This window comes from Chiloscyllium plagiosum, chromosome 8, assembly GCF_004010195.1.
Source record: "Chiloscyllium plagiosum isolate BGI_BamShark_2017 chromosome 8, ASM401019v2, whole genome shotgun sequence".
Classification (NCBI taxonomy): Eukaryota; Metazoa; Chordata; class Chondrichthyes; order Orectolobiformes; family Hemiscylliidae; genus Chiloscyllium; species Chiloscyllium plagiosum.
The window spans coordinates 103,617,795-103,635,523 of NC_057717.1; the positions used below are offsets into that span (position 1 = coordinate 103,617,795).

At 45.2% G+C, this 17,729-nt stretch overlaps 1 protein-coding gene across 1 annotated transcript in view; it reads right to left on the reverse strand.

Annotated features, from left to right (window-relative positions):
* Window positions 1-17,729, reverse strand: part of LOC122552271 (proto-oncogene vav-like) — a 115,774-nt gene that overhangs the window by 19,594 nt on the left and 78,451 nt on the right. Inside the window, exons 3-9 of the mRNA XM_043694963.1 lie at window positions 11,661-11,719; window positions 10,622-10,687; window positions 7,689-7,797; window positions 5,907-6,005; window positions 5,687-5,755; window positions 3,122-3,225; window positions 1,070-1,169 (exon numbers count right to left, since the gene is read on the reverse strand). Of these exons, the coding sequence (XP_043550898.1) occupies window positions 1,070-1,169; window positions 3,122-3,225; window positions 5,687-5,755; window positions 5,907-6,005; window positions 7,689-7,797; window positions 10,622-10,687; window positions 11,661-11,719 (606 nt within the window). The remainder of the gene's footprint in view (window positions 1-1,069; window positions 1,170-3,121; window positions 3,226-5,686; window positions 5,756-5,906; window positions 6,006-7,688; window positions 7,798-10,621; window positions 10,688-11,660; window positions 11,720-17,729) is intronic.

The window sequence follows — 17,729 nt, forward strand, 5'->3', positions numbered from 1 at the left end:
GACACTAAGCCATTTGAGGAGCTGATCTGAAAAAGCATATCGCATCAACTAGCTCAGAAAGAGGCCATCAGCCCAACATGGTGCAAGCTCTGTGGTGCAGTTATCCAATTCGTTCCACTCCGTCTATGTCTTTGCCCATTTTTGTACTATTGTGTGTAAGTCTCATAGTTGCAGAGGTGCCACTGGTTTCCAAGCATGTTCCAGGTTTACTTATGAGAGTTTCTGCAAACGGAAAATTTCTGCACTTATGCTAACATCTTAACTTCTGTTCAATGAAGCTCTGAGTCCACACCGAGGATTAACCAATCAAGCACAGTTCATTAGATCTGTAGTGATTGTAACAAAGTCAGCATGGTGGACCTAGAGAGTAGGAGAGTTTCCTGATTGGGGCTGTTATCCTGGTCCAATCAGGGAGCCCTGGCTGACAGATATAAACAGTAGGGTAGGTGGGAGGGGCGGGGGCTTGCTGGGTCTGTATTGTCTGCACTCTTTAATGTAACTGGACTGTCTTATGTACAAATGTCATTGTTGATGTCTCTTTATATTTTAAATGTGAAACTGGGATTTGAAGTTTGTCCCCATCTCCCTGTAAACCGTTTGAACGGTAGGGTTTGGGGCCTAGCTTTGCTGCTCCTCTCCCTTGTAAAATTGCTGTCTCTTGTGTGCAGCTGTAAACATAACTGTTTGTTGTAAACTGTTTTTGTAATTTGTTTAATAAAATTTAAAAAAATAACCAGGAGGGTTAGAGGTTCTGTTCACTCTGAGGGCTAGTTCTGAGGGAGCTGGATCAGTGTCAAGGACTCTTCATTTGTAACTGAAGGAAAACTTGGTGATGGTATACTGGTCTCTGTGGAGTTATTTCAAAATCAACTACCAGACACACTTATCAAACACAGAGCACAATTGAACACCACATTCGCCTTTTTCCAAATTTTAATACACTTAATCCTCTCACTCAACTTGCTCTTGTTAAAGTTCTGAAAGTTCTGGAAACTCACAGAGTACCAATCAGCAGCAGAAGAAAGAAATGTTTGTGGATGTGTTTCAGCCACTGTGGAAAGGGTCTTACCTGTAGCTTCATCTGAACATCTTCCCTTATGCTCGCGATCTTGTCCAGGTGTTTGGTAGCTGCCTCGACTTGGCTGCAGTATCGTCCGTACAGTAACAACCTTGAGGTGACCACAAGAAAAGGAGGCCATTAGTGAGCACAGCAGACGAAAGTCACGGTCAGTCAATACCCATCTCCCACCATAAACCACCACTGTCAGATAGCAGCAGAAACTGAATGAAAGAGGCACACACCACTAAATTATGATGTGGAGATGCCGGTGTTGGACTGGGGTGTACAAAGTTAAAAATCACACAACACCAGGTTATAGTCCAACAGGTTTAATTCAACCTGTTGGACTATAACCTGGTGTTGTGTGATTTTTAACCACTAAATTAAGTTGTCTTGTTTCTTCTTAAAATAAACGAGATTAGTTAAAGGGAACTTGCTGTATTGAATGTGGCTCCTGCTTATCATACAATTCAACATTAACTGCATGACAAAAGGGATTCACTGGTTGTCAAAGCACTTTCCAACATTCTAAGGTTGTCAATGTCGATCTATAAAATTAAGGCTTTTTTTAAAATCCTAGACAAGGAGATTAAGGTCTCAAATTGTAGAAGGATGAACTTAAGAACAAATCAGGGTGTCTTTCAAGCAATAGTAAGGACAGATCAGTGTAGGTAAAAGACCCAGACTCTGTAAGAGGTAGGTCATCTGGTGAGATTGTAGGAACAGCTTAAAGGGATGATTCATGTTGGGCCAAATATCTGTGTTTTGTGTCTACCTCCGAGGCACCGCATCTTGAAACCAGTTCAAAAAGTACCACAACAGGTCTCGCTGTTCATGGTGCAAAGACGAGGAGTTCTGTCCACACAGAATCAGTTACCATACAATGCAGTGACTTCAACCAAACTTCTTCACCTCCAGGTCTCTCTTTAGACTGATTTGAAAAACGTGGCGCTGGAAAAGCACAGCAGGTCAGGCAGCATCCGAGGAGCAGGAGACTCAATGCAGGTCTGATGCCTGAAACGTCGACTCCCCTGCTCCTCGGATGCTGTCTGACCTGATGTGCTTTTCCATCACCACACTTCATCGACTCTGACTCTCCATCATCCCCAGTCCTCACTTTTTCTCTCTCTACTTAGAGTGAGTTTGACCCACAGTGATCTCCACCAGGGATTGAGGAGGGAAACAGGTTCTGGATCCACCAGAGTGGGAAGTGTACCCTCGATGTTAGCTCCATTCCAACTGAAGCCGGAAGTTCAGCAAATACGACTCCGTAAGAAGTCTGGGATTTTCCCCGGCATGTCTCAGGAAGGAGCTACTGCTGCTGTTGGTGGGGTCTCCAATGTTCCTTCTGTCACACGGCTGACCAGAAATCACTCTCTCTTACCAAAATCCTATGGCATGGGTTTTGCAGCTTGATACTCAGTATTCTTGGCTATGCCTGAACACACCTCCCTTGGTCATCCCAAACTGAAGTGGGACTTGAACCAAGGTTAGGATTAGGATTCAATTTTGGGTTAGGACTAGATTTAGGTTTAGAGTTAGGGTTAGGGTTAGAGTCAGGGTTTCTGGTTTGGAGGCAGGGACAGTACTTACTGCATGATTATCAGGAGGGGACTGACTTGTCTGGTTGAGCATTTCGATCACATTTGGGAATGTGATTGAGCCCTAACCCTATCCCCACAAAGGCCGGTCGCTGGGTCTGGCGAGAGCCCTCACATAGACTAAGAAAACTCAATCGCAGTTGAAAGGGTTTTGAGAAAAGATTTACAAGGATCTTGCCAGGAGTGGAGGATTTGAGCTACAGGGAGAGGCTGAATAGGCTGGGGCTGTTTTCCCTGGAGCGTCGGAGGCTGAGGGGTGACCTTATAGAGGTTTATAAAATCATGAGGGGCTTTGATAGGATAAATAGACAAAGTTTCTTCCCTGGGGCGGGGGAGTCCAGAATTAGAGGACAAGAGGGGAAATATTTAAAAGGGATCTAAGGGGCAACTTTTTCACACTTTTTTCAATGGAAGTGATCACATCGCTTTAATCCAATTGATCATGCAGCCACCCATTCACCTTTTCTTGTAATTGTTGAAGATTTCATAGAGATTCTGGGCATTGTTCATTTTGATTGAGATTTGGATTTCCTCCAGTAAACTTCTGTGCACATTCAATAGTTCCTGAGGAGAGATGGTTATAAATTAATGGTATTGCTGAGTTCTTATTGTTCATGTCCACAATCAACAGATAAACAAGAGATAGCAGAATATAGAGAGATAACTGCAGCTTTCCCTCAAAGTTCAGCTGTGTGCTAGGAATCTCAACAATTAATAATACAAACTCAAAGCAGCAATTGCTCCAGAGTTAGAGGTTTGATTCAGAGCCCTAATCCTGAACCTTATCCTAGCTTTAATCCTAACTCTAATCCTGACCCTAACCCTAACCTTAATCCTAATGCTACTCCTGACTTTAATCTTAAAGCTGATCCTGATCATAATTCTGACCCGAACCCTAACCTTAACACTGATGCTAATCCTGACCCTAAACCTAACCTTAATCCTAACCCTAATCCTACCCTTAATGCTAACCCCAACCCTGACCTTAATCCTAATGCTAATCTTGACCTTAATCTGAACCTTAATCCTGATTTTAATGATGACCATCACCCTAACCTTAATCTTAATACTAATCCTGACCTTAATCCTAACCCTAATTTTGCACAGCCCATTCCCCATATCCCTGTACAGGTATACTGCTGGGAATCAGAAATCTATCAGTCTCTGAGTATCAGTATCAAAGACTGAACTTCCACAGCCCTTAGTGATAGACAAATTCAAAGATTCATAATCCTCTGAATAAAAAAAGCCTCCTCATCTTAGTCCTAAGTGGCATCCCATTTATTTTTTATTTGTGCTCCATGGTGTGTGTTTGGGGACGTGCGTTTGTTTACTTTCGGTGACCACTTTGCTTGACCAGTTCAGCTTGATGCGATGACCCAGGGAAAAGCCCAAGACACTGGGGCTTGGATCTACAGCAAAGGGGAAGGTGTTCTGTGATTGCTGGGATGTGATAAAGCCTTACAAGTAAATCTGCAAAGCTCAGAGGCACATGATATACACAACAAACAACACTTGTTGTTTATGAGTCCTGTGCAGTATGGGCATCATCAAACAAAAAATTGTGTACTCATTTCCTAACTGTTGTGTCACTTGAAGAGGCTATTTTGGCCTGCCTTTTTTTATAAGAGTGGTTGTAAGGCAGAGGTATCGAACCAGTGACCAGACCACTTAGTAAACAGATTGGGAGGCCTTGGATTTTATGAATGCAGCCTGAAGGGGTAACAAGAAGTCACGCTTTCAAGGTGAGAGGTGAAAGGTTTAAGGGGGATACACGCGCCAAGTACTTTACACAGAGGGTGGTAAGTGCCCAGAACGTGTTGCCAGCAGAGGTGGTAGAGGCAGGCACGGTACAGATGCATCTGGACAGATGCATGAGTAGGTGGGGAGCGGAGGGATACAGATGCTTAGAAATTGACCGACAGGTTTAGACAGTAGGTTAGGATCGGCTCAGGCCTGGAGGGCTGAAGGGCTGTTCCTGGGCTGTAAATTTTCTTTGTTCTTTGTTCTAATTAGGTGTGGCCAGCTCTCACAGATCAGCAGCTATTGGGATCTCGACAGAGTCGGTAGCTTCAGTGAATGTCTCCTGGCTGCTACTCTGTCTCTGAATTTTCTCTTGATGTTTTTCGTCCTCCTGGTGGGAGAACTGCATGTGAGAATCTGTGTCTGAATTTGTTAAGGGGTGTGTTTTTGTAATGTTACAACGTTGGAACAATTCTTTAGTAATAGTTATTGTATCTATCATTCTGTTAGGCTTTCCAATAGATTAGTTATTCTAACTTCCTCTTTCTTTGGTTGGATTTTAGCTGCAGTGTTTAAATAAATTGTGTTTTACTTAACATAAAGTAGTTTGACCATCGCATCGGGAACAGACACTTTATATTTGTTTTTAAAATAAGAAAATGTTAGAGTTCAGGGTCCCTTGGTAAAATATTTTTGGGGAGGTCTGGTCTGGTCCATAACATTTTCTTATTAAATTGTGTACTTACTTAAGCAGAACAGTACAAGGAAAGAGTGTCAGAAAACGTTTTGATTTTAAGCTGCCAATGTTAGTTTCAAGTTTTCTCAAGACCGTATAACCTCGTTCACTTTGAGGATTTCCAGTTATTTCACCTCCCCCTGTCCCGGAACCACTACCCTCAATTCCTTTGAAGTGGGTGACTGCTGCATTATGAAGCAGTGCTGTGGGGTGGTTTGTAATGGACATGACCGGCCAGACTGTTTTTCTGGGGAGCCTTCACAATAACACTGATGGAAGAGATATCCATCTCCTCCTGGATGAACTGATTTAAAGCTGGACCCTTGAAACAAAATTCCAGGAGCCATGTTTTAACTCATTGTCCCTGCACAGTGAGGGTCAGAGGTCATGGTATGCCCATGATGCACACCTAGGGGCCAATGACCTGAATGGACAGAGGCACTGACGGAAACTGAATAATCAACTGGTCATCTCAATGTGAAATCGATCAATCAATTCAGTTTAAATTAAAGATTGAATCAGCGCCAATGCCAATAAGTGACTCACCTCGATGTTCAGGAATATGTTCTCTAAGTCGTACGTATTGAGAAACCGATGTAATGGTCTAAAAAAATGCTGTAAAATGGAAATGGAGATTGCTTTAAAAACTCGTGATTAACACTGACCCCCAGAGGAAAAGACAGACCCAGTGTATGACTGACTGGACATCCAAAGAAGCTGACCCAGATTGGCCCATGAGGCCTGGACTCTCAGGCTCCGATCCTACCTGATGTATGGACTCTAATGTTTCCGTGTACTTCTCCTCCGTCTGTCTGATTTCCTGAAGGCAGCAATTCCGTTTGTCTAAGTCAGTCATTTTCTGAGGCTGGAATACAGATCCCAGTCAGTGAAGTGAAGACAAACATTTTTTACAAATATGCTCCCCTCCCACATATTTGAAAAAAGCGGGAAACTGACTCCGTCCACTCCTCACACGCCCCCACTCCCCACGTCCAACTATTTTCCTTGGTCAGGAGACCAGCTGAGTTGGTGTGGGACACTGTTGAGTGATGCCACAGATGGACAGCAAACAGGGTGAGATGTTTAAGAGCTATCATACGGAAAACTTGGCATAACGAGACCGGGAGTTGGTTTAGAAGCTTCGACATTTGAAAGCCATTTGGCACACCCAGTGGTCATGCAGCTCCTGAAAGAGGGAGGGAAGTCAGTGCGAAAATGGAGCCTGCACCCAGGTAGGAGAAGAGTGTTGAAGGACACCCTCATGGGGTCAGTGGGTGTGATTAAACACACAATCCTCGCTGGCCTGGGAGCAACTCAGTATCCATCAGGTTCACCACCCCTGCTTGCTCTTTTAACCTGACTGCCTCCAGGATGGGGATCTACGGGGTGAGGGTGGGGGTGGTGGAAGGGGGTAAGGTTGCTCTTAAGCTCCTCAAACTGATTGCCCTACAGACGCTTGTGCTTGGGTTCCATTTCAGCTGAGAATGGGTACATGTCCGGGAGGAAAGCAGCAAAACCAGAGCAGGGATTCCAGCTGCCCGTTACCCAATAGGGTCTTCATTAAGAAAGGGGATATTGTTGACCTATGGGCAGGGCAGGAACTGGGATGTCCTCTATGCTTGCTCACTCTGCTCAACATGGCGAGATGGTGGTGTAGAGGTGATGAAACCCATCTCAGTTCCAGTAACCCTGCCCATTTAGGGCCACGGGTTCAAATCCCACTGTAGAATAGAATTCCTACAGTGTGGAAACAGGCCCTTTGGCCCAACAAGTCCATACTGACCCTCCAAAGAGTAACCCACCCAGACCCATTCACCTATCCTGTTGCTCTACATTTTCTCCACGACTAATGAACCTAAACATTCCTCTACATTTTCTCCCTGACTAATGCACACATCGCTGAACACTATGGACAATTTTAGCACCGCCAAGTCATCTTCAGACTATGGGAGGAAACCAGAGCACCCGGAGGGGCCCAATACAGACACGTCAAAAACATGTAACTCTACACAGACGGTCGCCCGAGGCTGGAATTGAACCCGGATCCCTGGTACTGTGAGGCAGCAGTGCTAACCACTGAGCCACCATGCCACCCCTCATGGTTGCTGATGGAAATTAAGCTCAAGTTTAATTAGGGTGGATTATTAAGTTAGACATCAGTGATGGTGATGATGGAGTTATAAGCAATTGTCTTAATAACCAATCAGGTTCACTGTTGTCCTTGAGGGAAGGAAATCTGCCACTCTTACCCAGTCTGTCCTATATGTGACTCCAGGCTTACAGCAATGTGTTTGAACCTTAGCCATCCTCTGAAATGGGTGAGGAAGCCAGTCAGTTTTAGAGTAATTAGAGAGGGCCTTGCCACAGTCATAGAGCCATGGAGATGTACAGCACGGAAAATGACCCTTCGGTCCAACTCGTCCATGCCGATCATAGATCCTAAATTAATCTAGCCCCATTTGCCATCCCATAAGTGAATAAAGGACAATTCCTCCTCAGTAGCAGATTGATTCAGGAGGAGAGGGACAGAGAGAATGAGAGCTCATACCGCGGACAATGCAACCTCAGGCCTCATCAGATCTTCATAAATTTCACCTCCTTCATCATCCTCATTTTCCACACAATCATAAAGGTCATCATCTTCCTCTCCAGTGTCACTGTTGGGATAAAAGGATACGGGATCATGTGAAAAGAGAGGTAGCCACAGCAAACTCCGAAGTCTACTTCAATAGGATCTACCTCCACACTTCACCACAGGCAACAAGTGAGGCTCAACAACTGAGGCGTCAATGTTATAGAGTCACAGAGACGTATAGCAAGGAAACAGACCCTTCGGTCCAACTCATCCATGCCGACCAGATATCTTGAGTTAATCTAGTCCCATTTGCCAACACTTGGCTCATATCCCTCTAATCCCTTCCTATTCATATACCCATCCAGATTCCTTTTAAATGTTGTGATTGTACCAGCCTCCACCACTTCCTCTGGCAGCTCATTCCATACACGCACCACCCTCTGTGTGAACAAGTTGCCCCTTAGGTCCCTTTTAAATCTTTCCCCTCTCACCGTAAACCTATACCCTCTAGTTTTTGATTGCCCCATCCCAGGGATAAGACCTTGTCTATTTATCCTATCCAATGCCCCTCATGATTTTATAAACCTGTATAAGGTCAGCCCTCAGCTTCTGATGCTCCAGGGAAAACGGCCCCAGCCTGTCCAGCCTTTCCCCATAGCTCAAACCCTCCAACCCCGGCACCATAGTGGTCTGAATGCTGATTAGTTGATACGTGGAAAATTCTCATCAAATCTTGCTCTTGGCTGATCAGTTTTCCCAGTACAGCATAGGTACAGAGAGAAGACCTCTTTAGTTGCAGCTCTCAGTGTGTAGACTACAGGGTCAGTGGGCATGCCAGGTTACAACAAGCCAAACTGAACCAACCAATCATGACTAATATGCCTTTACATCATAGCTTTCACAAGGTAAAGCATCCCAAGTTGACTCATTCCTGGGATGAGGAGTTATTCTTTGAGAGAAGGTTGGACAGGTCAGACCACCGGAACTTTGAAGAATGAAACATAAAAGGGACTCAGGGACATGACAGGATATACACAGTCTGGATGTTTGTGTTGTCTGTGTATTGCGCCTTTAAGATGTTCCATCTTTAAGGATTCCATGTGCTATGTGTACACAATGTTGCAGCTCTGCCTACCATGGCATTGCAAAATGCACACATACATAAATTTGTTGCTTTGATATAATGTCTGCTTCGTAACTTATTGTGTGCTTTACTGTTTTTAAAACAAAACTAAGTCACAGAGTTAATCAGTCCTCGAAGTGAGACTGATCATTGAACTATTATCAGCAGGAGTGTCTCCGCCTGTGGGATAGACAACAATAAGAGGTCTCCTTTTGAAGACAGAGATGGGGATTTGGTTTTCTTTCAGAGGGCTGTGACATTCTCTTCCTCAAAGAATAGTGGAGGCAGGGTCATTGAATACATTCAAGGCTGAGTTAGACAGATTCTGATGGACAAAGGAATTAAAGTCTATTGAGGGCAGACTGGGAAGTGGGGTTAAGGCCACAACCAAATCAACCAAGATGTTATTGCATGGCCCAAAGGGCCGAATGGCCTTACCCTGCTCTGAAGGGCGGCATGGTGGCACAGTGGTTAGCACTGCTGCCTCAGAGCGCCAGAAACGCGGGTTCAATTGTCGACTCAGGCTCTAACTGTGTGGAGTTTGCACATTCTCCCCGTGTCTGCGTGGGTTTCCTCCGGGTGCTCCGGTTTCCTCCCACAGTCCAAAGATGTGCAGGTCAGGTGAATTGGCCATGCTAAATTGCCCGTAGTGTTAGGTAAAGGGGTAAATGTAAGGGTATGGGTGGGTTGCGCTTCGGCGGGTCGGTATGGACTTGTTGGGCCGAAGGGCTTGTTTCCACACTGTAAGTAATCTAAATCTAAATACTTAATCTAAATACCTGTCTTGGACAGGATCCAGAGGAGGTTTACAAGAATGACCCCAGTGATGAAGGGCTTGTCATGTGAGGAACGGTTGAAGATTCTGGGTCTGTACTAGAAAGATGAAACTTACAGAAGTCTGGATAGAGTGGACGTGGAGGAGATGTTTCCGTCAGTAGGAGAGACTAGGACCTGAGTGCACAGCCTCAGGGTGAAGGGACGACCCTTTAGAACTGAGAGGAGGGGGAATTTTGTCAGCCAGAGGGTGGGGAATCTGGGGAACTCATTGCTGCAGAAGGATGTGGAGGCCAAGTCATTGAGTGTATTTAAGACAGAGACAGATAGGTTCTTGATTAACAAAGGGATCAAGGGTTACAGGGAGATGGGAGGAGAATGGGGTTGAGAAACATATCAGTCATAATCAAATGGCGAAGCAGACTCAATGGGCCGAATGGCCTGATTCTGCTCCCTTAGTCTTACTAATTTAGAAACTAATGCCAGCATGGTCAGCATGGGCATGGTGGGCCAAATGGCCTGTCCCTGAGCTGTACTGTTCAATGTTCATAGGAGCGTTACCTGACAAAGGCTGACATTGTGCTACATAAGGAGATATTAGGACAGGTTAAAGTTTGGCTCAGGAAGTTATTTTAAAGGAAGATCTGAATAGAAGAGGGAGACAGAAGACAGTGGGGTGAAGAGCTCAAGGAAGGGAAGTTAACAATCCAGCAGCTTAAGACGAGGCCACCCACAGTAATGAAACTAAAGGCGAGAATTGGAGGAACCCTGAGATTGTTGAGAATTGCGGAACTGGAAAAATGTTTGAGGTCGACCTTTGAAGGATTGGAAACACCAGAGCAGATATGTGTAAACTCCAAGCTTTGTCAGACCGGTGTGAGTGTTGATCAGTGAGCAGTGGGAGCTTGGTAAATGGGACGTGCAGGTTAGGACGGGAGCAGCAGGCTTGATGAAATGTCATGTTTGCAGAGGGCGCAGGGTAAGAAAGATACAGCACTCTGTAACTTACTCAATGACGTCAGAAAGACCACTGTAGATATCATCATCAGCCAAGCTGTCTTCTGTTGGAAAGGAACTAGAATAAAGATAGATTCTGATCATTTTCTTCATATGACATGCAATTCTCCCATAAATATGACAGCTGTTTAAATAGTATCCTGATGAAGGGCTTTTGCCCGAAACGTTGGTTTTCCTGCTCCTCAGATGCTGCCTGACCTGTTGTGCTTTTCCAGCGCCACACTAATCTTGACTCTAATCTCCAGCATCCACTTTCACCTAGCTGTTTGAATATCCTGTTCGGACAATAGGGGTTAGCAGATGCAGCTGAAGACACATGGCCAAGGAGAGAGAGAGGGATGGGGGCAAAGGGTTTAACTTCCAGTAAAGAGTTACCGTTGACCTCAAAGAAAAACATATTTTCATAACAATTCAGCCAGTAAAGCTGCTACAGTCAAATCAAAATCTTTAGCAAAAACAGAAATAATTTGCTTAGATTCTCATAAATTTACCAGGTTTTCTGGGGGAGTTCCATGAAGGTAGAGACAAGGAATACTCCGGTAAGTAAAATAAATAAATAAATAAATAGATAAATAAATAAATGACCTTGCACATAGGAATAGCTGTATCACGGCTTGGCAATGGGTTAAGTGGAAACTTTCAATGTTCCCCACTAACAGGATGCAGCCATCAGGCAATACAGACGCTCAGCCCCATCACCCAAGTGGGTAATGTGGTATATGATTTTTAGTGCTAGCGAGATGCCGGGCTTTCCATCTCAAAGACTAATGGATCACATCACACGGATGTCCCTTTGGCTGTTCAATATAAAAATGTTGTTCACCTTCCCATTGGTATTCTTGCAAAATGTCCTGATGAATAAGTGATGAAAAGACTTGACAAACTGTCACGGGTAACCTTCAGATGTCGAATCCTTGACCATCTTTATAGAGACTCATTAAGTATTTACCCTATTGTGTCTGAACAATGCATACACTGTTCAGAAGGAGAGTAAGATTAAGTGGTGATAGCCATGTGGAGATTCCACTTACCAGATCCCTTTCCTTTGCGCTATAGGAGTATATGATAAATAGGACAGAGTGTCGATGACCTGAAAGAGAGTGAGGAAAGAGAGTTACCTCCAAATCCATCCAGCTCAAGAATGCACCAAATATTGGTCAGTGATCCCGACCAACTCAATCTTGAGGTGACTGACTGTCAGGTTAGAGGAGACATTGCAAACCAATTATCAGAACTGGAGAAAAGATGGAAGGTAATGAAGGCTAGTACAGAACAAACCATGCACCCTGTACCCTGGGAAAGTGAGAATTCACAGATTCATTCAGACGAACATAGGGGCGTGGATTGAAAGGAGGGGGCAGGAGGTTCAGAGAGGATGTGAGGGAAGCAATGTTTTCACTCAGGGTAGTAGATGCAGAGAGAGTTTGGTGCTGGAAAAGCACAGCAGGTCAGGCAGCATCCGAGGAGCTGGAGAATCGACGTTTCAGCTGCCTGACCTGCTGTGCTTTTCCAGCACCACACTCGACTTTGATCTCCAGCATCTGCAGTCCTCACTTTCTCCTGGTCAAGGCAGAGATCCTTGTAAAAGTGAAAAAACATTTAGATTTGCACTTGCAATGCCAAGCGAAGGGGCCAAGTGTTGGGAAATGACATGAGAGTAATTAGGTGGTTGTTGGACTAGCACAGTTTCAACGGGCCGCAGGGTCCTTTTCAGTGCTGTACACATCTGAAACTCTAAATACTTCACGAAATAGGAACAAGCCTTATGTCCCCCAACATTTCTGTATTGGTATTTATCCTCCAGGTGAGAAAATAGCCCGTCCTTTACCCATTGTCTTTCACCCGCACGTCCGATCTAATCTTCAAATGGCAGTGCGATTGACACCTTTCTCCCTCTCACACCCCATACCCCAGTGGAGAAGTGCTCACATAACTCCATGGTGAGGCCAGGGAGTAGACTTTGTTGCCACAGCTGGGAAACAGTAGGATAGTTGTGAGGCCTAGGTCCAAAGATTTGGATTCAAATCCCATCTCATACAGCGGCTGGTGGCACTTCAGTCCAATGAGATTGAAAGCTAGTCTCCTGGTGACCCTGACATCAGTGGTGGGTATGTTGTTGGAGGGGAGTCAAAGAGACTGGATTTACAAGCATTTGGAGGGACAATGACTGATTAGAGATAGTCAGCATGGTTTTGTGGGTGGGAAATCATGTCTCACAAATGTGACTGAGCATTTTGAGGATGTTACCAAGAAGGTAGATGAGGGCAGAGCAATAAACGTCATCTACATTGACTTTAAAAAGGCAAGTTCTGCATGGAAGTCTGGTTATTAGTGAAGTTCGATCATGTGGGATCCAGGGACAGCTAGCTAACTGGAAACAAAATTGGCTTGACGGTGGGAGACAGAGGGTGGTGGTGGAGGATTGTTTTGCGGACTGGAGGCCTGCGAGCAATGGTGTTTCGCAGGGATCTATACAAGGTCCACTGTTTGTCATTTGTGGGTGAGAACTTAGGAAGCACAGTTAGTCATTTTTACGCATGACGCCAATATTGGTGATAGAGTAGACAGAGAATAAGGTTATCTAAGAGTACAATGGAATCTTGATTAGCTGGGCCAGTGGGCCGAGGAGTGGCAGATGAAGTTTAATTCAGATAAACGTAAGGTATTGCATTTTGGCAAGGAAAAGAAAGTCTGTTGTCAAACAGAGAGACCTAGAGTGTCAGATACATGGTTCCTTGAAGGTGGAGTCACAGATAGTGAAGAAGGCATTTGGTACACTTGCCTTCACTGGTCAGAGCATTGAGTATAGGGGCGTCATGTCATGTAGTACAGGACACTGGTGAGGCCTCTTTTAGAATACTGTGCCCAGTTCTGATAGCCCTGCAACAGGGAGGATATTAATAAATTGGAAAGGGTGAGGAAAAGGTGTACCAGGGTGTTGCTGGGATTGCAGCATTTGAGAAAAAAGAAGAGGATGGATCGGCTCAGTGGAGCGCTGGAGTTTGAGGGGTGACCTTATAGAGTTTCATAAAACCATGAGGAGCTTATATAAGGTGAATAGGAAAGGTCTTTTCCCGAGGGTGGGGGAGTTCAAAACTAGGGAGCATAGGTTTAAGGTGAGAGGGGAAAATTTAAAAGGGGTCTAAGGGGCAACTTTTTCACCCAGAGGGTGGTTCGTGTGTGGAATCAACTGTCAGAGGAAGTGGCAGATGCAGATACAGTTATAACATTTAAATGGCACCTGGACAAGTACATGAGTAGGAAAGGTTTTGAGGGATATGGGCCAAACGCAGGGAAATAGGACTGGTTTAGTTTGAGAAACCTGGCCAGCATAGACAAGTTGGACCAAAGGGTTTGTTTCCCATGCTGTTTGACTCTGTTGATTGTTGTAAAAACCCACCTAGTTCACCGATGTCCTTTAAGGAAGGAAATCTGCCATCCTTACCTGGTCTGGCCTACATGTGACTCCAGACCCACAGCAAAGGGTTTGACATTTAATAGCCCATGGTAAGCGTATATAGTGATGGGTAACAAATGTTACCCATGACAGCAATGCCAATATCCCAGAAATAATACAATAAATAGCTTGACAGTGCTCTCAGTTATAGACATCACCTTCCCTGCTGGGGTATTTCTGAACTTAATCAATGCAGAACTCGCTCAGTAAAAAAAAATGCAGCTGAACCCAAACCAGAAAAAAAAAGCCTTTCTCTGTGAAAGGTCTGACTTCCGATATGTAGAAAGTTAAGAATAATTACTCCACACTTTGACTCACAGCCGAAACTGGTTTGTAACATTTCCTTCTTTCACAATACTTGCTGTCAGCCAAGCTAACACTCCAGTGAGAGGGTTACCAAACTGAACCTGCATCCCAGTCTCTCCCTCACACCTGCAAACTTTGCCCCGGGGAGGGGAGGTGTGGGTTTGTTCTGGAAGCTTCTATCGACACAATACCTGATGATTGTTTTCATTGCAGCCCCTCCTCTGCTTCTTCACTCTGTTCTGTAAAATGCAGGGTTTCAGCCATAACTTGCATTATCTCACGCACATCATTTCTTTCTGATTTAAAACACTTGCCCATCCATCCCTTCCCACCAATCACACTCCAATGCCCTAATACTAGCCAAAGTAAGTTAGCTTTCTTTAGCTTTAATATTTACAAGGACATTGACAGGGTTGGAGGGTTTGAGCTATAGGGAGAGGCTGAACAGGCTGGGGGCTGTTTTCCCTTAAGCGTCGGAGGCTGAGGGGTGACCTTATAGAGGTTTATAAAATTACGACGGGCATGAATAGGATAAATAGACAAAGTCTTTTCCCTGATGTCGGAGAGTCCAGAACTAGAGGGCATAGGTTTAGGATGAGAGGGGAAAGATATAAAAGAGACCTAAGGGGCAACTTTTTCACGCAGAGGGTGGTACGTGTATGGAATGAGCTGCCAGAGGAAGTGGTGGAGGCTGGTACAATTGCAACATTTAAGAGGCATTTGGATGGGGATATGAATAGTTGAAAAATGTCGTGCTAGAAAAACACAGCAGGCTAGGCAGCATCCGAGGAGCAGGAGAATCGATGTTTCGGGCATAAGCCCTTCTTCAGGATTCCTGAAGAAGGGCTTATGCCCGAAATGTCGATTCTCCCCATTCCTGAAGAAGGGTTTATGCCTGAAACGTTGATTCTCCTGCTCCTCGGATGCTGCCTGGCCTGCTGTGTATTTCCAGCACTACATTTTTCAACTCTGGTACTCCAGCATCTGCAGTCCTCACTTTCTCCTGGGGATATGAATAGGAAGGGTTTGGAGGGATATGGGCCGGGTGCTGGCAGGTGGGACTAGATTGGGTTGGGATATCTGGTCGGCATGGACAGGTTGGACCGAAGGGTCTGTTTCCATGCTGTACATCTCTATGACTCTATGCTGGCTAGCAATAATAACATGTATTGCCGTCCTTAATTGCCCCTGGAGAAGGTGGGGGTGAGCTGCATTCTTGATCCACTGCAGTCCAGGTGCTGTAGGTTGACCCACAATCCCCTTACGGAGGTAATTCCTGGATTTTGACCCAGCGACACCAAAGGAATGGCGATATAAGACCATAAGAGATAGGAACACGTGTAGGCCATTCTGCTTGGCTATTCTACGCAATCATAGCTGATTTGGTGATCTTCAATGCCTTATCTCCCTCACCCTTGATTTTCCTTACTGTCTATCTCAGCCTTAAAAATGCAACCTCTCCAGCCCTGTATGGTAAAGAATTCCACAGATTCAGCAATATCTGAGAGATAAAAAGTTCCTCCTAACCTGGCGCTCCCTTGCTCTGAGATTACGATCCAAGACTCCCTCACACAGGGAAACACTTCATTCACATCTACCCCGAAACCTGTTATAATTTCACTAAGGTATCCTCGCAATTCCAATATTTCTAAGTCAGGATAAGAGTGGTTCGGAGTGGAACATAGTGTTCTCTTATGTCTGTTGTCCTTGTCCTTCTGATTGTGGGTTTGGGAACTACAGTCATAATAGCTTGGGCAGGTTGCTACAGCGCAACCTAGAGATGGCAACACAGCAGTGTGCTCTACTGGTTTCTCAATCAATCAAGCCTTGAAGGCTGAATGGATCCCATGACTTTTTACTGATTGCGAGACCAGCTGTCTGACTGCACATTCCGATAACTGCTTCTGTCACGGGCACTGGGAAACACCACATCTAGTGAAAGGGAAAAACCTTCACAAAGTCTCACAACATCTGATGAGAAGTCTTAGACAGCCGAAAAAGAAGGGTTATTTTTGTCTCACTGCATTTTTATTTGAAATTAGTTTGCTCAATTTTCACAGCCTCTTCCGTTGCTGACTCTGCGCTGAGTGGGGAGTTGGCAAAGTCTAAACAGAGCGCAAAGAAGCAGAGCACGCAATACCCGAATCACAGCCAGAGTGTGCTCCTTTAACTCCACTGGCAAACATCCTTGGGGTTGCTTTGGAGATGGCCAGGGCTTGGGGCAGAAGGAGGGACTGCAGAATTTTGCAATAGGGCGAATGGTTGGTAACACTCTGGGAAGAGTTCAGCAGTGTCAGTCACAGAATGATCACCCAGAGGGTTTTGGGGGGGGGGGGGCAGCGGTCGGAATGCATTCACTGCCAGGGGAGTTGAAGTAGGAAATTTCACAGTCTTTAGAAACTCAGATGATCATTTGAAGCACCGTAATACTCAAGCTTGTGGGCCTTGTGCGCAAGTGGGACCACTCAGAATCTCCACAGCATGGATACAGGTCATTCGACCCAAAGAGTCCACCCCAACCTCCATAACGTATCCTGCCCAGATCCATCCCTGCATTTCCCATGGCCAATCCACTCTAACCTGCACATCCCTGAACACTACGGGCAATTTAGCATGGCCAATTCACCCTGACCTGCACACCTTTGGATTGTGGGAGGAAACCGGAGCACCCGGAAGAAACCCACGCAGACTCGGGGAGAACGTGCAAACTCCACACAGTCAGTCACCCGAGGCTGGAATCGAACCCGGGTTCCCTGTGAGGCAGCAGTGCTGACCACTGAGCCAACCTGTCACCTTAACGTTGTCAAGTGATGTATTTTGGAAGGTGCAGACTGGATAGGCCAAAGGGCCTTTCTGAATGTATGATTCTCTGATTCTAACACCTTCCCCCAGTGTTAACTCCATCCACTACAAGACCCATTGTCAGAGGTGGGGTGTTGGTGGACAACCCAGGGTGTCGAACTGGTTGCAAAAAGCAATCCTCAAGGTCTACATTTGGTAAAATAAACAAGGAAAGACTTACACAAACAATGGTAGGGCCCTGAGTAGTGCTGTAAAACAGAGAGACCCAGGGGTTCATTCTTTGAAATTTGCATCACAGATAGAAGGGGTGGTTAAGAAGACCTTTAGCATGCTTGCCTTCATTGCTCAGACCTTTGAGTACAGGAAGCTATGTTGAGGTTGTACAGGACGTTGGTGAGGCATCTTCTGGAGCACTCTGTCCAGTTCTGGTCACCCTGTTACAGGAAGGGTATTATTAAACTGGAGAGGGTTCAGAGAAGATTTACCCTGAGGTTGCTGGGAATGGACGGTTTGAGATATAAAAAAGAGACTGGAA